The sequence below is a fragment of the Pteronotus mesoamericanus genome, unplaced genomic scaffold (genome assembly GCF_021234165.1).
Source record: "Pteronotus mesoamericanus isolate MK-2021 breed Mesoamerican mustached bat unplaced genomic scaffold, CSHL_Meso_final scaffold_636, whole genome shotgun sequence".
NCBI lineage: Eukaryota > Metazoa > Chordata > Mammalia > Chiroptera > Mormoopidae > Pteronotus > Pteronotus mesoamericanus.
In genome coordinates, this window is record NW_026555324.1 from 3,597,143 (window position 1) to 3,611,297 (window position 14,155).

General features: G+C 38.9%; 1 protein-coding gene across 1 annotated transcript; it reads left to right on the forward strand.

The window, feature by feature from the left end:
- Positions 1-299: 299 nt before the first annotated feature.
- On the forward strand, positions 300-9,995 carry LOC129061495 (zinc finger protein 14-like). The gene is made up of 4 exons (XM_054562156.1): positions 300-441; positions 8,007-8,114; positions 8,406-8,466; positions 8,855-9,995. Exons 1-4 carry the CDS (start codon positions 300-302, stop codon positions 9,993-9,995), a joined length of 1,452 nt encoding a protein of 483 aa, XP_054418131.1.
- Positions 9,996-14,155: the final 4,160 nt, after the last annotated feature.

A 14,155-nucleotide genomic window follows, 5' to 3' on the forward strand; every position in this document is an offset into this window, starting at 1 on the left:
GACAGATGGGTGGGGCCACGCAGCGCACAGGTGTAGAAGTCCCAACTCAGTTCCTCCGTGGGTGATGATCGTGTGGTCCCTGCCGTAACAGTCTCTGTCGCTTTCTGATCTCACAGGTGGTTGGAGTGACAGGAAGGACTTAGGGAGACCGAGGAAACCTAGAAATGGTGAGTGTGCCACGCTAGGTGCAGAGACTGGGAGGAGGAGGAAATGACTGGAATCGGCTGCGGCTGGGATGTGGTCCCCCTAGGTCAAGTCCAGAGTCTGCGCGCCCAAGTCCTCGTGCGGGCGCCGTTACAATGTCGTTCCCCACTGACTCGCACGTGGGGGCTGGGCTGTTAGACGGGACCCCGAGCGTCCGGTCCCTTCTCCGCAGGGCGACTTCAGCCAGGACCCTCTCTGGGCCGCTCTGCGCCCGCAGCCCTCGTGTCTCCCCAGATGGTGAGGTGACCACGAGGAGGGTCCAAGGGAACAATCGTGACTCAGCCTTTGGGGTTCGTGCGTTGGAGCTGCTGTTGTCTGTGGTCCCTAGTCCTTTTCAGGGAGACCGATTTTCTCTTGAGTTTTTCAAATGTTTGGGAAGCGGAGTCTCCAGTCCACAACCCCGTCCTCCCATAGTGGCCATTACTAGGACTGGCAACAAGTCCCTACATTTTTAGATTCTTTCACCAAATCCCAAAGCCAAATAACTATCCCTCTTTGAGTCACCGCATCATCAACTATTTGTCCTTCGGTGCGTTTCAAGCATTTCTGTTGCCGTTTCACGCCCGAGCGAAACCCAAAGAAGCACGCGGCAAACATGGGGGTGACCCGGGTGATGAGGGTGGCTGTGCCATGAGATAGCCCCCTTGATGCTCTTTCTAAAAAGTCTTCCCGAAACAGTTAAAGGTACCAGTATGCATGGGGAGCTGTCCAGGCAAACTTGGGGGCTGTATTTGCAGTCAGACTGTAACCATGTCCAGGGTGCAGCGCGAACACCAGGCACATGCTTCTAAATCCGCTGGCCAATGGGTTCGTGAGTGCGCTGCCAGGCTTCGGCGGGTCCGCAGCGGTTTGCCCATCAGCGTGTCTGCGTGCCCTGCTGCCTGGCTCCACTGCCTCCCTTAGCACTTCTTACCTGGACAGGCGGATCGGAAAGCTGGGAGCATTAGGGACTGTGCACTATTTGTTTCTGGGGCGCTTCTGTGAGCCCCGCTGTCTTGTGTTATACTGTTGACACTGCCAAGCCTGGGTTCTGTATACAAGGTACTCGGAGATGTAAATTTTGATGTATTTTTGGGAGCATGAGTATGGGAATAGGGCCCTCCTTACAGTGGTTTTGAGTCAATGTTTTTTTTTTTTAATTGAAATTATTGGGGTGACATTGGTTAATAAAATTGTGTAGGTTTCAAGTGCACAATTCTATAATACATCACCTGTATATTATACTGTGTGTTCACTACCCCAAGTCAAGGCTCCGATCACCGTTTCCCCCCCTTTCCCCTCGCCTTCCTTCCCCCATTCACCCTTCCCTTCTGGTAAGTGCTCAACCCCCCTCCCCTCTGACCGCTCTCAGGCTGTTCTTTGTATCTCTGAGTCTGTTTCTATTTTGTTAGTTTATTTTGTTCATTAAATTCCACATATAAGTGAAATCATATGGTCCTTGTAAGCCACTCTGACTGGCTTATTTCACTTGGCATAACACCCTTTAGAACCATCTGTGCTGTTGCAAAGGGTAAGATTTCTTTCTTTCTTTCTTTTTTTTTTTACAGCTGAGCAATAGTCCATCCTGTAAATGTACCACAGGTCTTTTATCCACTCATCTACTTGAGTCGATATCTTGATTGGAACCTCTATCTGTGTGTTTAGAGAAAAGTTGAAAGCTGAGTTCTCACGGGTGGTGGGGGCTGGTACTAGGATGATGATACCCTTTGAGTTAAGTCTACATCAGATTGTCACTCCTTAAAGAACAGGATTTGTTTTTTTACTGAGTTAAAAAAAATCTTTAAAATTTATCTTTTATTAAAGTGTATTTGATATATAATATATTATTTTCAGGTATGTAGCACAATGATTTGCATTTACTCGCCTTGTGATGTGACCACCAGCATAATACATCTAGTCACCATACGATCTTACATCACTGACTGTATTATCTGTGTAGTACGTTACCTCCCTGTGGCTTATTTATTTTATAACTGGAAATCTGTACCCCTTATTTCTTTTTGCCTTTTCCATCCATCCCCTTTGCCTTCATTCCCTCTGGGAGCCATTAGTTTATTCTGTGTTTCTATGACCCTGTTTCTGTTTTGTTTATTAATTTTTTAATTTTATTTTTTGATTCCACATGCAATGTTTGTCTTCGTCTAGCTGACTCATTTCACTGAGAATAATGCCATCTAGGTCCTTCCATGTTTCACAAATGGCAAACTTTCATTCACTTTTTTATGGCTGAGCAGTATTTCATTATATGTAAACACCCGATCTTCTTTATTCAATCATCTACCTATGGACACGTAGGTGGCTTCTGTCTTAGCTATTGTAAATAATGCTGCAATAAATCTTGGGGTACATATATGTTTTTTTGAATTAGTGTTTTTGGTTTCTTCATATAAATTCCTGGAATTAGAATTCCTTGCTCATATAGTAGTACTACGTTTAATTTTTTGAGGAACCTCCACGCAGTTTTCCATAGTGGCTGCACCAATTTACAGCCTCACCCACAGTGCACGAGGGGCTCCTTTTCATCCTTGCCAATACTTGTTACTTTTGAATTTTTATAGCAGCCGTCTGACTGGTCTTGGGTGGTATCTTATTGTGGTTTGATTTGCATTTCCCTGATGATTAGTGATGTTGAGCATCTTTTCATATGTCTGTGCTTCTCTGTATGTCTTTGTAGAAATGTCTGTTCAGAGTCTCTTTTTTCCATCAGGTTCATTTTTTTTCATTAGATTTTTTTTGATGTTGAGTTGTATGAGCTTTTATATAGTATGGTTATTAAGTCCTTATCTGACATATCATTTTCAAATATTTTTTCTCATTCAATAGGTTGTGTTTTCATTTTGTTGATTTCCTTTACAGTGCAAAAACTTTTATTTGATGTCCTCCTGTTTGATTATTTTTGCTCTTGTTGTTCTTGCCTGGGGAGACATATCCAAGAAAATATTGCTAAGACTGTTTTCAAAGAGCTTACTGATTATGAGTCCTTCTAGGAGTTTTATGATTTCAGGTTTTACATTTAATTCTTTAATCTGCTTTGAGTTTATTTTTGTTTATGGTGTAAGAAAGTGATCCATCTTCAATTCTTTGCATGTTTCTGTCCAGTTTTCTTAACACCATTGATTGAAGGCACTGTCTTTGCTGCATTGTATATTTCTCCCTTTTTTATTGTACATTAGTTGACCTTATAATCTTGGGTTAATTTTTTTGCTTTCTATTCTGTCCTAGTTATTTTTCAGTTTTTGTGACAGTATCTTACTATTTTGATTACAAAAGCTTTCTAGTAAAAATTTAAATAAGTGAGTGTGATACCTAAGCTTTGTTCTTTCTCAAGGCTTCTTTGACTCTTTGGGGTCTTTCGTGGTTCCATCAAAATTTTAGGATTATTTTTATTTCTTTGAAAAATGCCATTATTATTTTGATATGAACAAATTGAATCTGTAGGTTGCTTTGAGTATGATGGACACTTTAAATGTATTAATTCTTCCAATCCATGAACATGATATATTATTACACATATGTGTGTTTTTTTTCAATCTCTTTCATCAGTGTTTTATAGGTTCCAGAGTATAGGCCTTTTGCAAATTTAGTCGAATTTATTTTTAGGTCTTTTATGTTTTTGATGTAATTGTAAATAAAATTGTTTTCTTAATTTTCCTTCTGATCATTTGTTATCAATGTAGAAATCCATTGATTTCTGTATAACTTCGTATCTTGCAACTTTACTAAATAGACTTCATAGTTCTAGTAGGCTTTTTGTAGAACTGCGATAATGTTGGGAACTGGAAATACAGGTTATTTGTTATGAATACAACCTCCAGGTTGCAGTAATCCAGTGTGAGGAATCATTCATTCTTTCCAGATTTCAGAACAGGCGAAATCCAGCTGTTCATAGTATAAGTGGAAATAATCACTACTTCCTAAAAGGCTACTTATAACAGTTTTCAATTTATACTGGGCTATCCTTACTATTATAACTAGGGAATAAGGACCATGTCGTCTCATTTTATGAAGCCAATTGGGAAGTGGTGAAGACTGAATTTAATGGAATTTTAACTTGTGCATTATTTGTTCAGAGCTTTCCTTCTCACTATGGATATTTTAAGAGAGCGAGTTTTATGACCACAAATCAAGGCACATTTTTGATTTTTGAGGTGAAGTATATCCCTTTCTTCTCTTTTCTTTCAGTCTTTTCCCTAAGATCATAAAATCCCTAGATTCAGTTAATTGAGATCCCAGGTAGCTTGAGACAAAAGATAGCTAATACTCAAAATTATTTTTATAGACTCAAAATCCAAGGAGTGCCCATTACTCTTTTGTTGTTGTTTTTTTTTTAATGTAAAATCTTTCTCTATATTTTGGATTCCTAATTGGGTCAAATTGTATACAGTTTTTTAATACCTTTTTTCTTCTTGTCTCTTCTCTCATGCCCTTACCTTTTTTATATTTTAGGTAAATATATAAAGATCAAGATAGTGTGGGATCTCTCTGCCTTGGTATCTGTAAACTTTTTTCCACCATTAGTGCCATCAGCATTAGACACTGAACATGACAAACAAAAGAAGTGCTCACCAAGTCTCATATTAAAGTAGACAAAGGTTAAAGACAAACAAACAATATCTATTGAAAAAAAGCCAGAGGAGAAAATGCCTTCCATATACAAAATAAATATTAGAATTAAATCAGTGCCATCAGCATTAGAACCCTTCACGGCAGTCACACCTGGGCGTGTCCTCAGAGACACTTCATTATAAGGCTTCAGTGACCAGCTCTCATACCTCCGGCAGTTACCCACGATGGAGGATGGTTTTATGTTGTAATTCCTGCTTCCCTCTTTAGTTAGTTCTATTTATGAATGTTGTTCATCTGGTCAAAGAAGGAGCTATTTTTGTTTGAATTTTCTTCATTGATTTCCCACGATTACCTTGATGACCTTTCTAATTTTTATTATTATTTTATAATTTTACTCTGCTTACTTTAGGTTTAATTGGCCTTTCCTTTTATTACTTTATATGGTAGGTGCACACACTAATGATTATAGTTGTTGTTGGTTTTTTTTTTGGCTGGTGTATTTGTTCAGTGGCATAAATTTCCCTTTGGGCATTTCTTTTGCTGCATCCCACGACTTTGAAGTCTTATTTTTATTTCATGGAATTTAAAATAATTTTTTAATTTTTTGAGACACCTTTTTTGAATTTTTATATTATTTGGAGTGTCAAGGAGTGTCTTTTAAAATGACTGTACTTTTGGGGATTTTCTCACTATCCTGTTATCGATTTCTAGCGCAATGCCTCTGTGGCATGAGACCATATTTTGTATGACTTGTGTTCTTTCAGATTTGTTAAGGGGAGTTTCATGTTTCAGGATGAGTTTTGGCTTGGTGAACTCGAGCAGAGTGAGTATTCCACTCTTGCTGGATGAGTATTTCATAGATTACAATTAAATCGGTTGTCACACGGCACGGTTGAGTGCTTCTCGGTCCTTGGCGATATTCTCTCTGTAAGGATATAATTCCGGGTAGGGCGTTGTTGGACTCGACAACTGTACAAGTACTTTTGTCCATTTCTTTTTGCCTTTTGCTTTTTGCTTTTTTGTTAGGCACGTACAAAAAGAATTGATACTCCTTCTTAGAGAATTGACCTTTTATTATTATTTTAAATTTAAGTCTGTATTGTTTTAAACAAAGTGTCATCTGTTACATTATAAGAAATACAAAATATATTTAATCTTTATTTGCTTTTAATTGACAAGTATAATTATTTATATTCTTCTGATAAGTTTTTGAATGTTTCTTTTAATGGAGGTGTCCTCATGTCAAAGTCCCTCAGTTTTATCTCATAATATCTTTATTTTTCTTTATTTTTCAAGGATAATTTTTCTTGACACAAATCTAGGATAGTGGTTTTTTCTTTCAAAATTTGAATATATTGTTTTACTCTCTTGCTAACATTATTCACAAAGAGAAGGTTGATATATTCTAATATTTGTTTTTTATATGTGAGGCATTTTCTCCTTTGGCTTTTTTTCAATACATATTGTCTTTAATCTTTGTCTAATCTGATATGAGACTTGAGTGAGCACTTTTGTTGTTTGTCGTGTTTAGTGTCCTGTGAACTTCCTGAATTTACTGTTTGGTGTCTATTGTTAATTTTAGGAAAACTTTAGTGATTGAGACTGCACTGATTTGTTTATTTCTGTCTTTCTTTTTAAAAAAGTATTCCCATGATGTGTTTTAAACTTTTTATTTAAAGAATGTTGTCCTAGGGTTCATGGATATTGCTTTCTGTCCTTTTGATTATTTGTTGTTTTTCCATTATTTTTCACTGAGATAAATTTGAGTACTGGTCATGTTTAGAACAGAATGTTTGGGCGATATTTTAAAATGTCATGTCCATTTGCTCTTTCCCAATATTTGAAACATCAGATGCCCTGTGATGTAAATTATCTTATGGATCTAAGAATAGAAGTTCATTTTAACTTTTTAAACTTTTTTCCTGTATTTGGTGGAATGACATAAGTTACTTAAATTCCAACCCTGAAACTCGAAGTCTCTGACTCTAATTATTGATGTTTGCTGACAGCTTTAAAACTTCATAACTTTTCCCCCTCTTTGTCTCCACATTGATCCAAGACAAGAAAGTACTTTGTCCTTTGGGATAGGAAGAGGTTGACTACACCCAAGCTCAGCCCTTGTGTGTGAACTCTAGTCCCCTCCCCTCACCCCCAAGCTTAGTAAAACAAGTCCACGCACCTTTCCTTACTCTCTAAGCTATTTCATGCCTGCTTGAGGGGCCTGCTTTACTTTCCCCAGAGACCTAAATTATACAGGTAATAAACCCTTTCATACCCTATTGGCAACGTGTGGTGTCATCAGCTGAGGGATTTCTATGGCCAGGAGTTAAGTTATTTTGCCCCTTCACAGCAGACCTTGGAAATGACAGAAGAAGGAAAGACATTGTCTAGATACACAAATACTTACACTTGTGTTGCAGTTGCCTGCAGTATTCAGTACAATAACGCACTGACAGGTTTGCAGCCTGGGAGTGATTTGCTACACCATAAATCCTTGGTATGGGGTAGGCTGTATACTCCCACAATGAGAAATGCGTCTAACAATACATATCTCAGGTTGATTCCTTGTCCGTAAGTGGCATGATTAACATTTTAGTTCATCAAATTGTAGAGAAACAGGAAGGAAGAACTGAAACTGAGGTAAACATTACACAAGGTAAAAGCAGTGCTTCTCAATGGACTATTTTCAACCAGCCAGATGCATCTGATCACTTGTAAAGTCCTGGGAGACTGTGAGATTCGGCCAGCTGCACCTCGTTAAAACTTGGGTCACCAACGATCACATGGACTCTCATGTTGGGTGATCAGAAAGCTTCTATTTCTTAACTAAATTTTATTCATTGAATTCAGGTTTGACCTTCTGTGAGTAATAAGGAAGAAAATGAATGAATTTTCCTCACAATGCATTGATGATATTAAAATGGTAATATTTGTTTTATTTATATAGCATTTCTGTCATTTCCCAACATGCTCTGAACTTTGCTGTTAGAGAAATAAAAATGTAATGAGATCACACTAAAAATGAGTAAACAATTTCCATGTGTTCATGATGGTGTTAAGGTTATGAGGGAGAAAGTGTGGACAGAGAGGAAGTTTCAGATGGTCCAGTCATTGAATAAATGTTTGGAGATGGCAGAATCATATGCAACCTTCTCTTCAATGGGTTATAGGTGTCCAGTGCTGTCATTTTACTCTACATATATATGAACTGTTATAGGGCTCATTTGTCCTTAAAGATGTGGCTGTAATATTCACCCTGGAGGAGTGGGCTTTACTGAACCCTTCACAGAAGAAACTCTACAGAGATGTGATGTGGGAAACCTTCAGGAACCTGGCCTCCATAGGTGAGCATGACAAGTTCCCTTCAGTTCTTCATTTGGAGGACTAATGTTTCTTACCCATCAACATATTCTAAGATGTGTAGCGTGGGAAGGAAGGACATTGGCAAAAAGCTACAGCTCATCATAGAAGTAGAATATACTAAATTTTCTATAATTTCTATTTTGCAGCCTGGGAGTAATTTGCTACACCATAAATCCTTGGTATGTGGTAGGCTGTATACTCCCACAATGAGAAATGCGTCTCGTATATATTTCTAATATTTTGTAATGATGTTTCTGGGTCTGCACTTTTAGGGAAAAAATGGGAAGATCGCGATATTGAAGATCAGTACAAAAGCCAGGGACGAAAACGAAGGTGAGTATTACTCATAAGAGAAAGCAGTGTCTCAGGTGAGAAATCTTTTCTCTATGAAATTTCAAAAAGAAGCAACCAAAACAACCCCTACTTTGAATGTATTACTTCCTAGAATATTTTCACCAAGTTACATTTTTATATATGACAGTCAGCATTTGCAAAATAGATAAAAATATCAGCATTATGAAACCCTGTCTATAAATATCAATTTTATTAATAGCAAGGAGGAAATCGTCTTGCAGAGCCTTTAGTATATTAAATTTCAAACAATTCAGGCAAAACATAAAACCTGTACTTTTGATATGAATCATAAATATTCAAATATTTTAGTAATAAATATAAAAGAACTAATAAAAGTCATTAATAATGTACTTCCTGGTTTTTACAGAATTCTTGCATTAAAGAAAATCTGTGAAGAGAAAAATGATAGTCAATGTGGAGAAAATGTCAGTCTTACTCCAAATCTCAATCTGAACAAGACATCTCTTCCTGGAGTAAAGCCATATGACTACAGAGCACGTGGGGATGTCTTCATGGATCATGCATCTCACAATAGGCAAATCAGATGTCACACTGGACATGCATTCTCTCAGGATCGGAAATATGGAGAGAAGCCATATAAATGTAGCATATGTGGGCCAGCCTTTAGTTCTCTTCAGTACTTTGAAAAACATGAAGGAACTCGCAATGTAGAGAAAAACTATAAATGTAAGGAATGTGGGAAAACCTTCACGGGGCTCAAAATCCTCCAAAAACACATGATTACACATACTGCACAAACTCTTCATAAATGTAAGGTGTGTGGGAAAACCTTTAGTTCTTTAACTTCCCTTCAATCATGTGAGAGAGCCCACACTGGAGAGAATCTCTATACATGTAAACACTGTGGGAAGGCCCTTAGAAATTATCGAAGTTTTCAAAGACATGAAAGAAGTCACACTGAAGAGAAGACCTATGAATGTAAGTTATGTGGGAAGGCCTTCAGATATTACAGCTCCATAGAATCACACAAATGGACTCACACAGCAGAAAAACCCTATGAGTGTAAGGAATGTGGAAGGTCATTCAAACAGTACAGTTCCTTACAAACACATAAAGAGGCTCACACAGGACAGAAATCCTATGAATGTAAACACTGTGGCAAAGCCTACAGTTATCTCAGCTCCCTTCAAGTACACATGAAGATGATCACTGGAAATACTCCTTTTCAGTGTAAGGAATGCGGGAAAGCATTCACCCGACTTAGCTGGTATCAAAGACATGAAAGAACTCACACTGGAGAGAAACCCTATGGATGTAAACAATGTGGTAAAACCTACAGAGATCATAGTTCCTTACAAATACACAAAAGAAAGCATACTGGAGAGAAGCCTTTTAACTGTAAGGAATGTGGGAAAGCCTTCATTTGTAACAAAACCCTTCAATTACACTTGAGAGTGCACACTAGAGAGAAACCATTTAAATGTGAAGAATGTGGGAAAGGCTTTATTGATCACTCTTCTTTACGAAGGCATGAAAAGATTCACTGAATAAAAAGGATTCACTATTGACAGTGAATATCAATAGTGTGGGAAAGACTTCAGTTTGCCCACATCTTTATCTGTGAAAAAAATAAAAATGTAAATAGCCTGATCAGGCTTGATGAAAATTAATTTCTGTATAATGTTCTAGGAAACTTGTAAGGTAAAAGAGTTATCAAAATGAAAAATAATTGTGTTTATCAAGTTTCTCTCAGTGTGTTATTGGAATGTGGGTTTCTCCTATAGTTGTCCCTTGAACAACATAGGGATTGGGGCCCCAACTGTCCCTGTAGTCAATCTTTGTATAATTTAAGCCACTTCTCCACGTGGTTTTTCAACCACGAATGAAAACTACAGTTTACTTTTTAACAACAAGTGTTTAAACTGCCATTTATAAATGAACTCTTGCAGTTCAAGGATTAAATATAAATACTTTCAGAAATGAGTATTGCAGTGATGTAATTTTAGGAGTTGTCTTTCAAAAATATTACATATTAATAAGTAGTGAGTTTTCATTTTAATAATATTGTCTATTTACTGTTTGAAGTCTACTGGATTTAAATGATCTGAATTCAAGTGTACTTCTACAATATAATATTTTTATTTTTTTTATGATGTATTATTTGTGCTGTGTTAAGGGGGTATTAAAAAATGGCAGTTTGTTAGTTTTGATTTTGCTCTTTGAATTTTCCTACTGGCTTTGTGGAATGTTGTGGGCATCTCTCTTGTATTGTATATGTTCTCTCTTTTTACTGACAAAGCTCCTCTTCAGAAGGTTATGGTATAAGAGGCTTTCCTCCTTTTTCTTAGCAATAAAAAGTTGGAGTAAATTTTTATGTATGTCAAGACTATGAAAGAACATATTTTTATGTTTATTACTTTTATATTTGACTGTGCTTTTGGATTTTTTTCCTGGGAGGCATGTTGGATATATTTTGATGGGAGGGGAGAGATCTGTAATATGATCAAAAATCTAGATTTGGAGATCTCTCCCTGTAGGTAATGTTAGGAACTAGATTTTCTGCAGTTCGTTTTGCCTGTGGCTCCACGTTAGACTTTGCCAGCAGCCTGGCCGTCACGAGATGGGGAAGGCCGACATAAGGATGGCATCAGTCACAGAGCAGAGCCACGTACGGGGAGAGAGGCTAATACGCAGGGGCTTCCAGGACACCATCTTCCTGCTCCTTGTTTAGATTCTTCGCCTTTCTGGTTAAGAGTATTCTCAAAATAGCCACGATCTGTTTGATTTCCATTTTCTTCGGGGTTTAGTTTTCCACTGGTGTTTTCAAAAGATTCACTTCTAAGAGCCTTTAGGGTCTGGCCTTTTCTGCTTGTGTCTACCAGGTCACGCAGGGGACTCTTGTCTGGTCTCCCTCACTTCTAGATTCTCCCCAGGTGCGGTCTAATATGTATGGGAAGCCGCCTGTGCTGTGATCGGTGCCGGTGAGACTGTGCGGCCCTCATTCACCATGACATCTACAATTGTGAATTGGAAAAAACATGGGACTTTGTTTCTTTACTGCATTTTGCAGTGTTTGGCTTGATCTGGTTTTTTAATAGGACAGTAAACACTTCCCTTCTGTCAAGAATATTGGGTATTTTCTGATATTTGTAGCTTAATGTAATTCCTCAGAGTGGTTTCATTTATGTTTGATTATAAGTGATTAAAAGTATGCATTTGTTCAAACATTTTTCTTGTGATTTTATACAAAAATGTTATTAACTGTTTTGTAAACTGTGGAATGCTAACAGATAGTGTGCTAGAGGTTATAATTTCTATTCAAGGAAACAAGACTTTTTCCTGTGCTGAATACTGTGAAGAGGTAAACTTTATTCTGTCATTGCCATTCATAATGCTTGTTTTCTAGAAGGTAAAAACAATATAGTGGAGCTAACCTTAATTTGTAAGAAGCTCTAGTCAGTGATATTAGTATGGAGAAGGGAAGGCTGGTCATTATTATGATTTGGAACTGTATCTTTACCATTTTTAGAGATGGTTATAAAATACCATTATAATTTTTAGTACTTTCTGGTCACTGATTACCTTGATGAAGGTGGTATGTGATATTTTCCTCTTCAGCAAGATAAGACTTGCCCTTGCAAAGATTTCAAGCCAGGTACTAACTAGTCTTCTGCAACAGTTTTGTTTTTGTTATTTAAATGCTGGTCTATTTTTTATGATATATTAGACACCATTTACTGTCAAGTACTCAGTTAAAAATATAAATTTATTTCTAAGTGTACTGCACAGTATATTATTTTTTTATGACTCAACTGAGGCCTTTGTGATTAAGTTAAAAAAACCCCCAGAAACCTAGCAATGGAGAGAGGAACACTATTTCAACCAAACCTTACTTCTCAGAGGCTACACTCTTACTGCTAATTTTTCAGTATTCCTTGTTATACCATGCACTTTCTCTTTTTCTCTTATTTTTTCCATTATCATTTACCCCTGCTATATCCTCTCGCATCTCTGCCCACACCCCGCCCCCTGCAGCCACCCTGCTGTGGTCCATGACCCTGAGTTCTTTTTTTCTTTTTTGCTCCATCCCTCCACCCCTAAGCCCTCATGCCACGCACTTTTAGCACATTGAGCACAGATAATCAAGACACGGTCAGATTTGGAAATATGGGCATGAAACAAGTTATTTTCATCCTGGTGCTTATATTTTGGTGGGAAGAGAGAGATGGTTAACAAGTGATAAATCTTTGGTTTGTAAATGAAAATGAAAGCTGTGATAGAATGTAAAAAAATAACAAAATAGAATAAGGAGTCTGGGGTGTGTGTAACTCTTCCACATGAGTATGGAACTGGAATGCAGGCTTGGCTGCCTGCCACAGCAAAAGCCAAACTCGTGAGGAGAGGTGCTGGTGGAAACGCCAAGAGCTCTAGTCAGCTGCCACGATCTGGACGGACGTTGGACTCCTGTCTCAAAGGCCATCTTCCGGCTCCAGCCTGCAGTTCTGATAGGGACAGGGAGGGGAGGGGGATTGTTTTTCTGTCCAATCATCTTGCTAGTATACATAGGCCAAGCAGTGGTACAATTAATAACCAATTCCTTCTTAGTCATTGGATCATAGCTTTACATGGACCGATGGCTAAAATTCAGCCCAGTGGGCCCTTTTCAGGAGTTGAAACAGAACAAAAGTTCTGTTGGCACAAAAGTACTAACCCAAAAGCGTAACTACAGAAAGACTCCCAAGTGGGAACATATGAACAAACTTGGATCCATAATTCCATTAGCCCAAATGAACACTCACAAGCAAGTCCTAGCATCTTATCTCCTATCAATCGATGCTGCAGGCGGTCCTGACCAGGCCCAAATGACATGCAGCCCAAGTTGCACAAGCCCAACTGGCAGGGATAGCCTACAAACTGGTACCACAAATGTTCCTAGCCAGGCCCAAGTGGCACAAAGCCCAAGTGGCATAAAACCCAAGGGGCACAGTTAGCCTGTCAACTGGTACCTCAAGTGGTTTTAACCAGACCCAAGTGGCACAAAGCCCAAGGGGCAGGGATAGAGGATCCCTGGTGTGCACCCTGGTTCAACTGACCCAGCCTTGAAGTCTGTCTGCCCCCCACAAACCCATTTTCTTTCACTAGCTGATGCCTTGAGAAAAAGAGCAGAGAAATTCTGCAAGAAAAGCCCTTGGCAGCTGCTGGGAAGTTCCTGCAGCCCCACTCCTGCGATTGGCCTGCCACAGGCAGCTAGGACCCCAGCCCAGACCCTCCAGGACTTACTGAGGTCCATGCTCTTCCATCTGAGTTACGAAAAACTTTAACTAAACAAGTGGGTTTAGCTGCCTCCCACAACAAAGGCCAAACGTATGAGACAGGAGCTGGTGCAAACGGAAAGAGGTCTATTTAGGTACCTCAGCCTGGTGCACTCCTGTCTCAAAGACCTCCCCCTCTTCCTGCTCAAGCCTATAGTTCTTATAGGGGTGGGCTTTTCCCCCTGTCCATTTATCTTTCTAGCTTTTGGCATGCTCAGTCTAAGAACCTCCCCCTGCACCATCTTGGCCAATGTGGGAGACTCCCCAGGGTTCCATGACTGTCTACGGTATGGGGGGGGTGGGCGTGCTGCAGGACCCACCATCAGGAAGTCTGGAGATGCCACAGCTCTCAGCTCACCTCCTGACACTGGATGCAGCACCCACACATCCGAGGG